This window comes from Salvelinus sp. IW2-2015, linkage group LG14 (assembly GCF_002910315.2).
Source record: "Salvelinus sp. IW2-2015 linkage group LG14, ASM291031v2, whole genome shotgun sequence".
In the NCBI taxonomy this organism is placed as follows: domain Eukaryota; kingdom Metazoa; phylum Chordata; class Actinopteri; order Salmoniformes; family Salmonidae; genus Salvelinus; species Salvelinus sp. IW2-2015.
The window spans coordinates 33,244,525-33,258,225 of NC_036854.1; the positions used below are offsets into that span (position 1 = coordinate 33,244,525).

The 13,701-nt window shown below is 43.4% G+C and overlaps 1 protein-coding gene across 1 annotated transcript in view; it reads left to right on the forward strand.

Moving 5' to 3' along the window:
* The window catches only part of gpr141 (G protein-coupled receptor 141), a 19,897-nt gene extending 8,528 nt beyond the window's left edge, over window positions 1-11,369 (forward strand). Inside the window, exon 3 of the mRNA XM_024000445.2 lies at window positions 10,552-11,369. Within this exon, the coding sequence (XP_023856213.1) occupies window positions 10,552-11,080 (529 nt within the window). The 3' untranslated portion in view covers window positions 11,081-11,369. The remainder of the gene's footprint in view (window positions 1-10,551) is intronic.
* Window positions 11,370-13,701: the final 2,332 nt, after the last annotated feature.

Here is a 13,701-nt window from a genome sequence, read left to right on the forward strand (position 1 = left end):
AATGGCCTCTTCAGCTGTGTTTAGACAGGATCAGTAGTGGTAATTCCCTGAACTCCCGTGTTTTCACTTATCCTTCAGTTACAATGGAGATACGAATTTATATGCTCCTTTCCGTAGTTCTACAGCGTAGTTACACCTCCGTGTCTACAGGTATGTGAACGCCTATCCGTGGGTTCTAAATGTTTTCAGGTAGTGACCTGCTTATGCAGTAGTTCTACAGGATAAGTTTAATCCTTCCAGTGTTCTTGGTGTTGAAGAAAACCCTCCGTGTTCTAACAAGGTAGTTAACCCTCGTGTTGTCTACAGGTAGTTAACGCGACTCCGTGATCTATCAGGTAGTGAACCTCCGTGTTCTACAGGTAGTTGAACGCCTCCGTGTTCTACAGGTAGTGAACCCTCCGTGTTCTACAGGTAGTGAACCCTCCGTGTTCTAACAGGTAGTTAGTCCTTACACAACTTCCGTGTTCTACAGGTAGTTTCATCACTAGCCGTGTGTACTAAACTAACCTCTAGTAAATTGTAGTTAACTTAACTGTGGTCTACAAGTGTAATCATGTTCTACAGGTAGTTAACTTAACTGTGTTCTACAGGTAGTTAACCGTGGTCTACAGGTAGTTAACAGTGTGTATTCTTACAGGTAGTTAACTTAACTGTGTTCTACAGGTAGTTAACCGTGGTCTACAGGTAGTTAACAGTGTGTGTTCTAACAGGTAGTTAACTAAGTCGGTCTACAGGTAATTCGCGTGGTCTACAGGTAGTTAACTTAACCGTGGTCTACAGGTAATTAACCGTGGTCTACAGGTAAAGTTAACCGTGGTCTACAGGTAGTTAACCGTGGTCTAACAGGTAATTAACCGTGGTCTACAGGTAGTTACTTAACGTGGTCAAGGTAATTAACCGTGGTCAATAACAGGTAGTTAACCGTGGTCTACAGGTAGTTAACCGTGGTCTACAGGTAGTTTAACTTAACCGTGGTCTACAGGTAGTTACGCGGTCTACAGGTAATTAACCGTGGTCTACAGGTAGTTATACTTAACCGTGGTCTACAGGTAATTAACGTGTTCTAAGTAGTTCTCTACAGGTAGTTAACTACGTGGTCTACAGGTAGTTAACTTAACCGTGTTCTACAGGTAGTTAACTTAACCGTGTTCTACAGGTAGTTTACACTTAAACGCGTGTTCTACAGGTAGTTAACCGTGGTCTACAGGTAGTAAAGTGTGTGTTCTACAGGTAGTTAACTTAACCGTGGTCTACAGGTAGTTAACTTAACCGTGTTCTACAGGTAGTTAACTTAACCGTGTTCTACACAGGTAGTTAATTAACCGTGGTCTACAGGTAATTAACCGTGGTCTACAGGTAGTTAACTAACGTGGTCTACGGTAATTACGTGTTACAGGTAGTTAACTTAACCGTGGTCTACAGGTAATTAACCGTGGTCTACAGGTAATTAACCGTGGTCTACAGGTAGTTAAACTTAACCGTGGTCTACAGGTAGTTAACTTAACGTGGTCTACAGGTAATTAAGCGTGGTCTACAGGTAGTTAACTTAACCGTGGTCTACAGGTAGTTAACTTAACCGTGGTCTACAGGTAATTAACCGTGGTCTACAGGTAGTTAACTTAACAGTGGTCTACAGGTAGTTAACTTAACCGTGGTCTACAGCTAATTAACGTGGTCTACAGGTAATTAAGCGTGGTCTACAGGTAATTAAGCGTGGTCTACAGGTAATTACCGTGGTCTATACAGGTAATTAACTATAACTGTGGTCTACAGGTATTTAACTTAACCGTCGGTCTACAGGTAGTTAACCGTGGTGCGTACGGTATTAAAAACTTAACCGTGGTCCTACAGGTAATTAAACTTAACCGTGGTCTAGCAGGTAATTAAAGGTGGTTACAGGTCAATTAACCGGTGGTCTACAGGTAGTTAACTTAACGTGGTCTACAGGTATTAACCGTGGTCTACAGTAGTTACTTAACCCGTGGTCTACAGGTAATTAACCGTGGTCTACAGGTAGTTAACTTAACCGTGGTCTACAGTAATTACCGTGGTACCAGGTAATTAACCGTGGTCTACAGGTAGTTAACTTAACCGTGGTCTACACAGGTAATCTAACCGTGGTCTACAGGTAATTAACCGTAAGGTTACAAGGTAGTTAACAAGTGTGTATTCTACAGGTAGTTAACTTAACTGTGTTTACAGGTAGTTAACCGTGGTCTAACAGGTAGTTAACAGTGTGTGTTCTACTACAGGTAGTTATTAACTTAACCGTCGTGTCTAGCAGTGTAATCTAACACGGTAAGGTTTAACGTCGGTCTACAGGAGTCTAACCGTAGGTCTACAGGTATTAAGCCGTGGTCTACAGGTTAATTAATGCGGATGGACTGGGGCCAGGGTAGTTAACCTTAACCGTGGTCTACAGGTAATTAACGTGGTCACAGGTCAATGTAACCGTGGTCTACAGGTTAATTAACCGTGGTCTATTCAGGTAGTTTAACTGTAACCGGTATGTGAGGTCTAGACAGGTTAGTTTAACCGTTCGTCTACAGGTAATTAACTAGTGGTCTACAGGTAGTTAACTTAACCGTGGTCTACGGTAATTACCGTGTTTCTAATCAGGTAGTTAACCGTGGGTCTTACAGGTAGTTAACTTAACCGTGGTCTACAGGTAGTTAACTTAACCGTGTTCTACAGGTAGTTACACTTCACCGTGTTTCTAGTTAACAGGTAGTTAACTTAACCGTGTTCTAGCAGGTAGTTACCGGTGGTTCTACAGGTAGTTAACAGGTGTGTCTACAGGTGTTAACTTAACCGTGGTCTACAGGTAGTTAACTTAACGTGTCTACCAGGTGTTAATTAACGTTTCTACAGGTAGTTAACTTACCGTGTCTACAGGTAATTAACCGTGGTCTACAGGTAGTTAACTTACCGTGGTCCTCAGGTAATTAACCGTGGGTCTACAGGTAGTTACTTAACCGTGGTCTACAGGTAATTAACCGTGGTCTACAGGTAATTAACGTGGTCTACAGGTTAGTTAACTATAACCGTGGTCTAAAGGTAGTTAACTTAACCGTGGTCTACAGGTAATTAAGCGTTGGTCTAAGGTAAGTTTAACTTAACTTCCAGGAGTCTTACTAACGTGGTACTAACCAGTAGTCTAAGTATAACCGTGTCTACGGTATTATTAAGTGGTCTACAGTAGTTAACTTAACCGTGGTCTAGCAGCTTAATTACGGTCTACGGTTACGGTTACAGGTAATTAAGCGTGGTCTACAGGTAATTACCTGCAGGTATACGTGTCTAGCAGGTAATTAACTACGTGGTCTACGGTATAACGGTTCAGTAATTAACTTACGTGGTCTACAGGTAATTAACTTACCGTGTCTACAGGTATTAACAGTGGTCCTAAGGTAATTACGACCAGTCGGTCTATCAGGTAGTTAACTTACCGTGGGTCTGACAGGTAATTAAACCGTGGTCTATACACGGTAAGCTTATAGGTTTAATTAACCGTAAAAGGATTACAGGTAATTAACCGTGTCTACAGGTAGTTAACTTTAACCGTGGTCCTTAAGCAGGATAAAATTAACTGGCCAGGATTACGTGGTCTACAGTAGTTAATACTTCTAAACCGTGGTCTACAGGTAATTAACGTGATTAAGGTCAGTTAACATGGTAAGTAAATTCCGTGGTCTACAGGAGTTTAACTTAGTACGGGTCTACAGGTAATTACCGCTGTGGTCTAAGCAGGTTAACTTCAACCTGTGGGTCTACAGGTAGTTACTTAACCGTGGTCTACAGGTAATTACCGTGGTCTACAGGCAGTTAACTTAACCGTGTGCTATCAGGTAATTAACTCGTGGTCTAACAGGCGTAATTAACGTGGTCTACAGGTAGTTTAACTTAACGTGGTCACAGAGTAATTAACCCGTGTCTACAGGTAGTTAACTTAAACCGTGGTCTAACAGGTAATTCAACCGTGGTCTACAGGTAATTGAGGAGCCCGTGAGTCTAACAGGTAGTTAACTTAACGTCCAGGTCTACGGAGGTAAGTTAACTTAACCGCCTAGGTCTATAGGTAATTAACCGTGGTCCTACAGGTAGTTAACTTAACCGTGGTCCTAGCAGGTAATAACCGTGGTCTACAGGTAGTTTAAACTTGGAATACTCATGTGGTCTACAGGTAATTAACCGTGGGTCTACAGGTAGTTCACTTTAACCGTGTCTACGGACAGGCTAATGGTACACCGTAAAGGTCATACAGCGTAATTAAACCGTGGTCTAACAGGTAGTTTAACTTAACCGTTTCGCGTCGTATCAGGTATTAACTTAACCGTGGTCATATCAAGAAATTAATCGTGTCTACAGGTAGTTAACTTAACCGTGAAGGTCTATTACAGGTAATTAACCGTGGTCTAGCAGTATAGTGTATACTTAAGCCGTGGTCTACAGGTATGTTGTAACCGTTTCAACGTAGATACGGTCTACATAGTACTACAGTGTTAAGTATTAACCGTGGTCACAGGTAATTAACCGTGGTCTAACAGGTAGGTAATTTAACCGTTGTCTACAGGTAATTATTAACCGTGGTCTACAGGCTCTGGAACTTACGTGTCTGAATGGTAAATCTCGTGGTACTAGCAGTGTAACTTTTAACTGTGTCTAAAGGTAACTTTACGTGTCTACAGGTATTACGGTCTAGGTGCTTAACAACCGTGGTCTACAAGGTATTTAACTGGTCGATCAGTAATAGTGGTTCACATTTTAACCGTGTTCTTGTAACGTGTTTAAGTAACAGTGGTCTACACGTATTGTAATTAACCGTGAGTCTACAGGAATTAAACCGTGGTCTTAACCTTATAATCCATGTACTACAGTATTACGCGTCTACAAGGTAGTTAACTGTAACCGTGGTCTTTACATTGTATTAATCCGGTGGTTCTAACAGGTAGGTTAACTTTAAGCGTGGTCTTAGTCTAGGTAATTAACCTGGTTTACAAGGTATAAACTAACCGTGGTCTACAGTAATTAACCTGGTCTACAGTAGTTAACTTAAACCGTGGGTCCTACAGGTAAATTAACCGTGGTCTACTACAGGTAATTAACCGTGGTCTACAGGTAACTTAACCGTGGTCTACAGGTAAATTAACCGTGGTCTACAGGTTAAGTAACTTTATCCTGTGGTCTACAGGTAATTAACTTGAATTACCGGTTGTCTTATTGTTCAGGTATATTAACTCGTGTCTTAAAGTAGTAACTTAACCGTGGTCTAACAGGTCGTTATTAACCGTGGTCTACATAATCTGAGTCTACAGGTAGTTAACTTACCGTTGTCTCAGGTAATTAGAATTCCGTGGTATACAGGTAATTAACCGTGGTCTACAGGTATTAACCTCTGTGGTCTATTCAGGTAGTTTAACTTAACCGTGGTCTACAGGTAATTAACCGTGGTCTACAGGTATGGTTAACTGTAACCCGTGTCTACAGGTAATTAACCCGTGGTCTACAGGTAGTAACTAACCGTGGTCTACAGGTAATTAACCGTCGGTCTACAAGGTAATTACGTAGTCGAGCGAGTATGATACTCGTGGCCTACATCATTTGCGTAGTTACGTCTTAACCGTTCTACAGGTAATTTAACCGTTTGGATCTACAGTAATTAACCAGTGGTCCTATTCAAGGTAGGTTTAACTTAACCGTGGTCTATATTCCACCTACTATTAACTCAGTCTATCATAGTTAACTTAACCGTGGTCTACAGGTATTAATCTAACCATTGGTCTACAAGATATTAACGAACTGTACATATAACCGTCTGTCAGTAATTACCGAATGGTGTCTACAGGAACCCGTGGTCTACACCGAGTACCGTTAACTTAACCGTCTATCAGGTAGTTAACCGGTTCTCAGTATGTCTTAACGTGGCTACAGGTAATTAACCGTGGTCTCAGTGTTCTAACCGTGGTCACAGGTGTAGTTGTTACTTATTATACCGTGGTCTAGCAGGTAATTAACCGTGGTCTATCAGGTTAGTATAATAACCCTGTTGGTGCTATTCAGGAGTAACGTAATTTACGTGGTCTTATTTCAGTATTAACTTTTAATCCTGGTCTACAGATGTGTTAACTTAACCGTGGTCTACACGGTAAAGTGTAACCGTCGGTCTACAGGTATTAACTTAACCTGGTCATCAGGTAAGTTAACTTACCTGGTTCTTACAGGTGATTAACATTAACTCGTTCGGTTAATTGTAGAACCGTGTCTACAGGTAGTTAACTTAACCGTGGTCTACAGGTAATTTAAGGCGCATTTACTTTGTAGTTACGGTATTAACCGTGGTCTACAGGGTAATTAACTACCGTGGTCTACAAGTTAACCGTGTCTACAGGTAGTTAACTTAACGTGCTACATTAACGGTCTACAGGTGATGTTAACTTAACCGTGGTCCTTCAGGTTTAACGTTAAGCTTAATCCGTGGTCTACAGGTAGTTAACTTAACCGTGGTCTACAGGTTAATTAACCGTGGTCTAACACGGTAGTTATACCGTGGTCTCACAGGTAAGTTAACCTTAACCGTGGTCTACAGGTAATTAACCGTGGTCTACAGGATATTAATACGTGGTCACAGGTAGTTAAACTTAACCGTGGTCTACAGGTAATTAACCGTGATGGTCTACAGGTAATTAACCGTGGTCTACAGGTAGTTAACTTAACCGTGTGGTCTACAGGTAATTAACCGTGTCTACAGGAGTTTAACTTCAAATCAAATCAAATTTTATTAGTCACTACACTGGTTAGCAGATGTTAATGCGAGTGTAGCGAAATGCTTGTCTTCTAGTTACGACAATGCAGTAATAACCAACAAGTAATCTAACCTAACAATTCCACAACTACTACCTTATACACACACACAAGTGTAAAGGATAAAGAATATGTACATAAAGATATATGAATGAGTGGTGTACAGACGGCATGGCAAGATGCAGTAGATGGTATTAGAGTACGGTATATACATATGAGATGAGTACTGTAGGGTATGTAAACATAAAGTGGCATAGTTTAAAGTGGCTAGTGGTACATGTATTACATAAAGATGGCAAGATGCAGTAGATGATATAGAGTACAGTATATACATATGAGATGGGTAATGTAGGGTATGTAAACATTATATTAGTGGCATTGTTAAAGTGGCTAGTGGTACATTTTTACATAATTTCCATCAATTCCCATTTTTAAAGTGGCTGGAGTTGAGTCAGTATGTTGGCAGCGCGCTAAATGTTAGTGGTGGCTGTTTAACAGTCTGAATGGCCTTGAGATAGAAGCTGTTTTTCAGTCTCTCGGTCCCTGCTTTGATGCACCTTACTGACTGACCTCGCCTTCTGGATGATAGCGGGGTGAACAGGCAGTGGCTTGGGTGGTTGTTGTCCTTGATGATCTTTATGGCCTTCCTGTGACATCGGGTGGTGTAGGTGTCCTGGAGGAGGTAGTTTGCCCCCGGTGATGCGTTCTGCAGACCTCACTACCTCTGGAGAGCCTTACGGTTGTGGGCGGAGCAGTTGCCGTACAGGGCGGTGATACAGCCCGACAGGAGTCTGCTCTGATTGGCATCTGTAGAAGTTTGTGAGTGCTTTTGGTGACAAGCCGAATTTCTTCAGCCTCCTGAGGTTGAAGAGGCGCTGCTGCGCCTTTTCACAACGCTTGTCTGTGTGGGTGGACCAATTCAGTTTGTCCGTGATGTGTACACCGAGGAACTTAAAACTTTCCACCTTCTCCACTACTGACCCGTCAATGTGGATAGGGGGGTGCTCCCTCTGCTGTTTCCTGAAGTCACAATCATCTCCTTTGTTTTGTTGACGTGTGAGTGTGAGGTTATTTCCTGACACCACACTCGAGGGCCCTCACCTCCTCCCTTAGGCCGTCTCGTCATGTTGGTAATCAAGCCTACCACTGTAGTGTCATCCGCAAACTTGATGATTGAGTTGGAGGCGTGCATGGCCACGCAGTCGTGGGTGAACAGGGAGTACAGGAGAGGGCTCAGAACGCACCCTGTGGGGCCCCAGTGTTGAGGATCAGCGGGGTGGAGATGTTGTTACCTACCCTCCCACCTGGGGGCGGCCCGTCAGGAAGTCCAGGACCCATTTGCACAGGGCGGTCGAGACCAGGGTCTCGAGCTTGATGACGAGTTTGGAGGGTACTATGGTGTTAAATGCTGAGCTGTAATCGATGAACAGCATTCTCACATGGTATTCTCTTTGTCCAGATGGGTTAGGGCAGTGTGCAGTGTGGTTGCGATTGCGTCGTCTGTGGCCTATTGGGTCGGTAAGAAATTGGAGTGGGTCTAGGGTGTCGGTAGGGTGGAGGTGATATGGTCCTTGACTAGTCTCTCAAAGCACTTCATGATGACGGAAGTGAGTGCTACGGGGCGGTAGTTCGTTTAGCTCGTTACCTTAGCTTTCTTGGGAACAGGAACAATGGTGGCCCTCTTGAAGCATGTGGGAACAGCAGACTGGGATAAGGATTGATTGAATATGTCCGTAACACACCAGCCAGCTGGTCTGCGCATGCTCTGAGGACGCGGCTGGGAATGCCGTCTGGGCCTGCAGCACGTTTAAATGTTTTACTCACCTCGGCTGCAGTGAAGGAGAGCCCGCAGGTTTTTGGTAGGGGGCCGTGTCAGTGGCACTGTATTGTCCTCAAAGCGGGCAAAAAAGTTGTTTAGCCTGTCTGGGAGCAAGACATCCTGGTCGCGTAATCCGTGATTGACTGTAGCCCTGCACATACCTCTTGTGTCTGAGCTGTTGATTGCGACTCCGATTTTGTCTCTGTACTGGGACTTAGCCTGTTTGATTGCCTTGCGGAGAGAATAGCTACACTGTTTGTATTCGGTCATGCTTCCGGTCACCTTGCCCTGGTTAAAAGCAGTGGTTCGCGCTTTCAGTTTCACGCGAATGCTGCCGTCAATCCACGGTTTCTGGTTTGGGATGTTTAATCGTTGCTGTGGGTACGACATCGTCAATGCACTTCCTAATGAACTCGCTCACGCGATCAGCATATTCGTCAATATTGTTGTTGACGCAATGCGGAACATATTCCAATCCGCGTGATCGAAGCAGTCTTGAAGCGTGGATTCAGATTGGTCGGACCAGCGTTGAACAGACCTGAGCGCGGGAGCTTGTTGTTTTAGTTTCTGTTTGTAGGCTGGATTCAACAAAATGGAGTCGTGGTCAGCTTTTCCGAAAGGGGGGCGGGGGAGGGCCTTATATGCGTCGCGGAAATTAGTATAACAATGATCTAGGGTTTTTCCAGCCCTGGTACACAATCGATATGCTGATAGAATTTAGGGAGTTTTGTTTAGATTAGCCTTGTTAAAATCCCAGCTACGATGAATGCAGCCTCAGGGTGTGTGGTTTCCAGTTTACAAAGAGTCAGATAAAGTTCGTTCAGGGCCATCGATGTGTCTGCTTGGGGGGAATATATACGGCTGTGATTATGACCGAAGAGAATTCCTTGGTAGATAATGCGTGTCGACATTTGATTGTGAGGAGTCTAGATCAGGTGAACAGAATGACTTGAGTTCCTGTGTGTTGTTATGATGATCCACCACGTCTCGTTAATCATAAGGCATACCCCCCGCCCTTCTTCTTACCAGAAAGATGTTTGTTTCTGTCGGCGCGATGCATGAAGAAACCAGCTGGCTGCACCGACTCCGTTAGCGTCTCTTGAGTTAGCCATGTTTCCGTGAAGCAGAGCACGTTGCAATCCCTGATGTCTCTCTGGAATGCTACCCGTGCTCGGATTTCATCAACCTTATTGTCAAGAGACTGGACATTGGCGAGTAGTATGCTAGGGAGTGGAGCGCGATGTGCCCGTCTCCGAAGCCTGGCCAGGAGACCGCCTCGTTTGCCCCTTTTACGGCGTCGCACAGGGTCGCCGGCTGGGATCAGATCCATTGTATTGGGTGGAAGGCAAAACACTGGATCCGTTTCGGGAAAGTCATATTCCTGGTAGGAACGATGATGAGTTGACGTTAATCGTATATTCAGTAGTTCCTCCCGACTGTATGTAATGAAACCTAAGATTACCTGGGGTACCGATGTAAGAAATAACACATAAAAAAACAAAATACTGCATATTTTCCAAGGAACGCGAAGCCGAGGCGGCCATCTCTTTTTCGGCGCCGGAAGTGGACCTACAGGTAAACTTAACCGTGGTCTACAGGTAATTAACCGTGGTCTACAGGTATTAACAGTGTGTTCCACAGGCCATATAGCACAAATATTATATTGTATATTGGCCATATACCACAAACCCCTGAGATGCCTTATTGCTATTATAAACTGTTTACCAATGTAATTAGACCAGTAAAAATAAATGCTTTGTCATCTGTCAGCCAATCAGCATTCAGGGCTTCAACCACCCAGTTTATAATGGTAGTTACAACTGTGTTGTAAAGGTAGAGAGGTGTCTCTCAATGTGTGTCATGGCATGGGGGATGGGAAAGGCAAATATCTGTTTCTCACAAAATCACTAAGGGTCTCCTCTCTTCTCCAGGAAGTTGCATGCTTTTGGCGCCAGCGTGGCAGTGTGGGTGGTGATGTTTGCGGTCATTCCCCCCATCCTTTTTTTCAAATACGGTACGGACTTACAAGATAACACCACCAACAACAAGACAGACAAAATGTCCACCAATGACTCTCACTGTTTCCAGTTCGGCAACCACCTGGAAGGACACATTGGTGTCAGGGTGCTGAACTACATCATGAGCTCTGTGATCATCATTGTGGCCTGTGTGCTGACAGCACTGCAGTGTCATGTCATGGTCCTTCTGATCAGGAAGTATGGGCGAGACTGCTTGTCTCACCAGGAGTTCTGGGCTCAGCTGAAGAGCCTGTGTTTTGCTTTGGTGCTGCTGGTGTGTTTTGTCCCCTATCACGTGTTCAGGATGTACTACCTGGGACACCTGTACCTGCAGAACACTAACGAGGTATTCCTCAGTCTCACGGCCCTCAGCTGTTTCGACATGCTTACCTTCCTACGGAGGGGACACTGCTATATGCGTAACAGAGCACGGACTGTGTGACCTCTTCTCACACAAACTCAGAGCCAAAACCTTGCTGTAAGAGTGTTTCCCTTTTAAACAGTACTTTAGCGCCATCTGCTGCTTATTCATATAGCTACACAAGATAGTCTATGTCTACTATAGACTTCACTATAATTTATTTATTATCATATTGGAATTTAAAATAACTTGTGCCAATGATGTTTATCTCTATGTCGATTTCAATGTTTGCTAAAAGTATTTGTAAGGGCGAGATCTGGCTACATATGGTCTAAATATTGTAATAAATAAATACATTGCTAAAATGTTACTGTTCTACTATTATTTTGTGAAACATTACCTCCTCTTCACTCTTTCCCCCGTCTCGACAGAATTGGCAATGCTGACACCACACACACACACACACACACACACACACACACACACACACCTATATTCCTTTCCCTCTGAGTTTTATGGAGGCTAGTTACTGTTTAACGTCCCCACCCTACTTTCAGTTTGTTTAGTAAATCGATGTAATGAGAGCCTATGCCGGCGCCATCAAATGTGTCGCTCAATGAATTATAGGCCCATAGCTGTCCCTTCCAACCTTCCGTGTGTTGTTGCAGCTCCTCGCCCACGACTCTCCCATTTCGTGCGGTGACACCGTGGGACAAGTGTCGCTTCAAAGCTGGTGGCTAGTTTACAGGTGGACTCACGTTCTGTTGAATTAATGTACATAGCTGACGGACAAAAAAAAGGTAAGCGGTCTCCTTTGAAAATATAAAGAATGAACATGATGTTTGTAGCCTACATCGTATACAGTGACATTATCACAGCGATAATAATTAACTTTGTTGAGTGTTCAAAAGTGAGACATCAGCTGCGTTCGTACCTTACCTTTTCGGTTCAGCTGTATTTGGGTCGTAGCGCTCCAACTAGATACATTGACTTGTCACGTGGTCCTGTGTTTGTCTAGTGGGGTGTTACCCCACCTGCACAGGATAGGACAGGACAGGTAKGCTAGATTATGGGAGTTACAGTATGAGTGAGCTAGCTCTCAGGTAGCCTAGCCTATATCCCACAGACATAAAACAGACCCTTTCCATGAATTGCCTACTAAAAGAAATATAATTAATGTAGTTCATTCTGAGGAGGATAAACCTTTCCCCAAATAGAACAACTAAAGAGGGTGGTAGTTGGGCTACGCCATAGCTTACTTTACTTGTGTGAATTGTAAAACTGTGTGAAGTGAGAACTTCCTCATACAGTTCCATAAAACATTTGTTTGCGTATGGCTGTAGTCAAGCTCATTCTCAATGCATGTAGACCTACCTACCCATCAACTGTAGAGCTAGACCATGACTTCCTTATATTAGACCAATGTTTTTAAAGGATMATTTAATCAATTCAATGCCTTTGATATGAGACCATTGGCCCTCAGTGAGAAGATGAAAGGATGACACCAGCTTGAAATAGTGAAAGTGTGATATTCAAGATATTCTGTTCAAAGTAATCCAAAAGTTGGAGTGCTGCAACTTTTGCTAATATCTAAATTGGATAATTAAGTAATAATGCACGAGGGGGTGTGGTATATGGCCAATATACCACGGCTAATGGCTGTTCTTAAGCACGACGCAACATGGGGTGCCTGGATACAGCCCTTAGCCATGGTATATTGGCCATATACCACACCCCTCATGCCTTATTGATATTATAAACTGGTTAYCAACGTAATTGGAGCAGTGTGGATAAAGGTTTTGTCATACCCGTGGTATATGGTCTGATATACTACGGCTGTCAGCCAATCAGCATTCAGGACTCGAACCACCCAGTTTATAATGTAGAATAATCTCCCCTGGTTGGAAGAGAGAGACGGTATGTACACAACACAGGTGTTTTCTTGTGGTAAAACAGATAAGATATCTTTGTTGTACACAGGATGGTAAAGATCACATGATAACCCATTTCACGTTCTCTACTTGAACGAAAAGGTACTTTTTAATCGGTTTCATCAGACTCACTTCTAATGACAATCTCTAAAGGAAGACCAAGATAGCTCCATATTTTTAGCATTGTGTGTGGTCTGTATACCTGTGCTATAAAGTGTTTAAAAGGTTTGAAATGTCAAACAGACAGATAGGGTTATGAGTGTTTCACACAGTGCTAGCCTGTTAGCTCTGGGCTTAATGGCCCTGCTGTAGTGTTTTAGTTGCTAACACACCAACCAGACATGTGACTACAGTGTGTGTGCTCCGGGAGAAACAGGCATTGATGCTAGGCAGCAGAGACAGAGAGTGTAATATGGTTCGGCTGCTGTGTTTGAAAAGAAAGCTCTGTTTGTTGCTAATGTCATGAAGCAAACACATTTTCACTAGCATGGTCTTCATCAGGTAACCTTATGGGTGATGTTATCTACCTTTGTCTATGTCTCTCTCACACACACACACACACACACACACACACACACACACACACACACACACACACACACACACACACACACACACACACACACACAACAAAACTCCTTTCTCTCTCTCTCTCGCTGTATGTATGCACTTGGTAGTGGATTAGTGAAATAAATGTAGGATCTTAATTTGAGCCAGTTTGCAACAGCAGAAAAATTATCCTGCAGCAACAGGAAATTTGAATTAATGGAC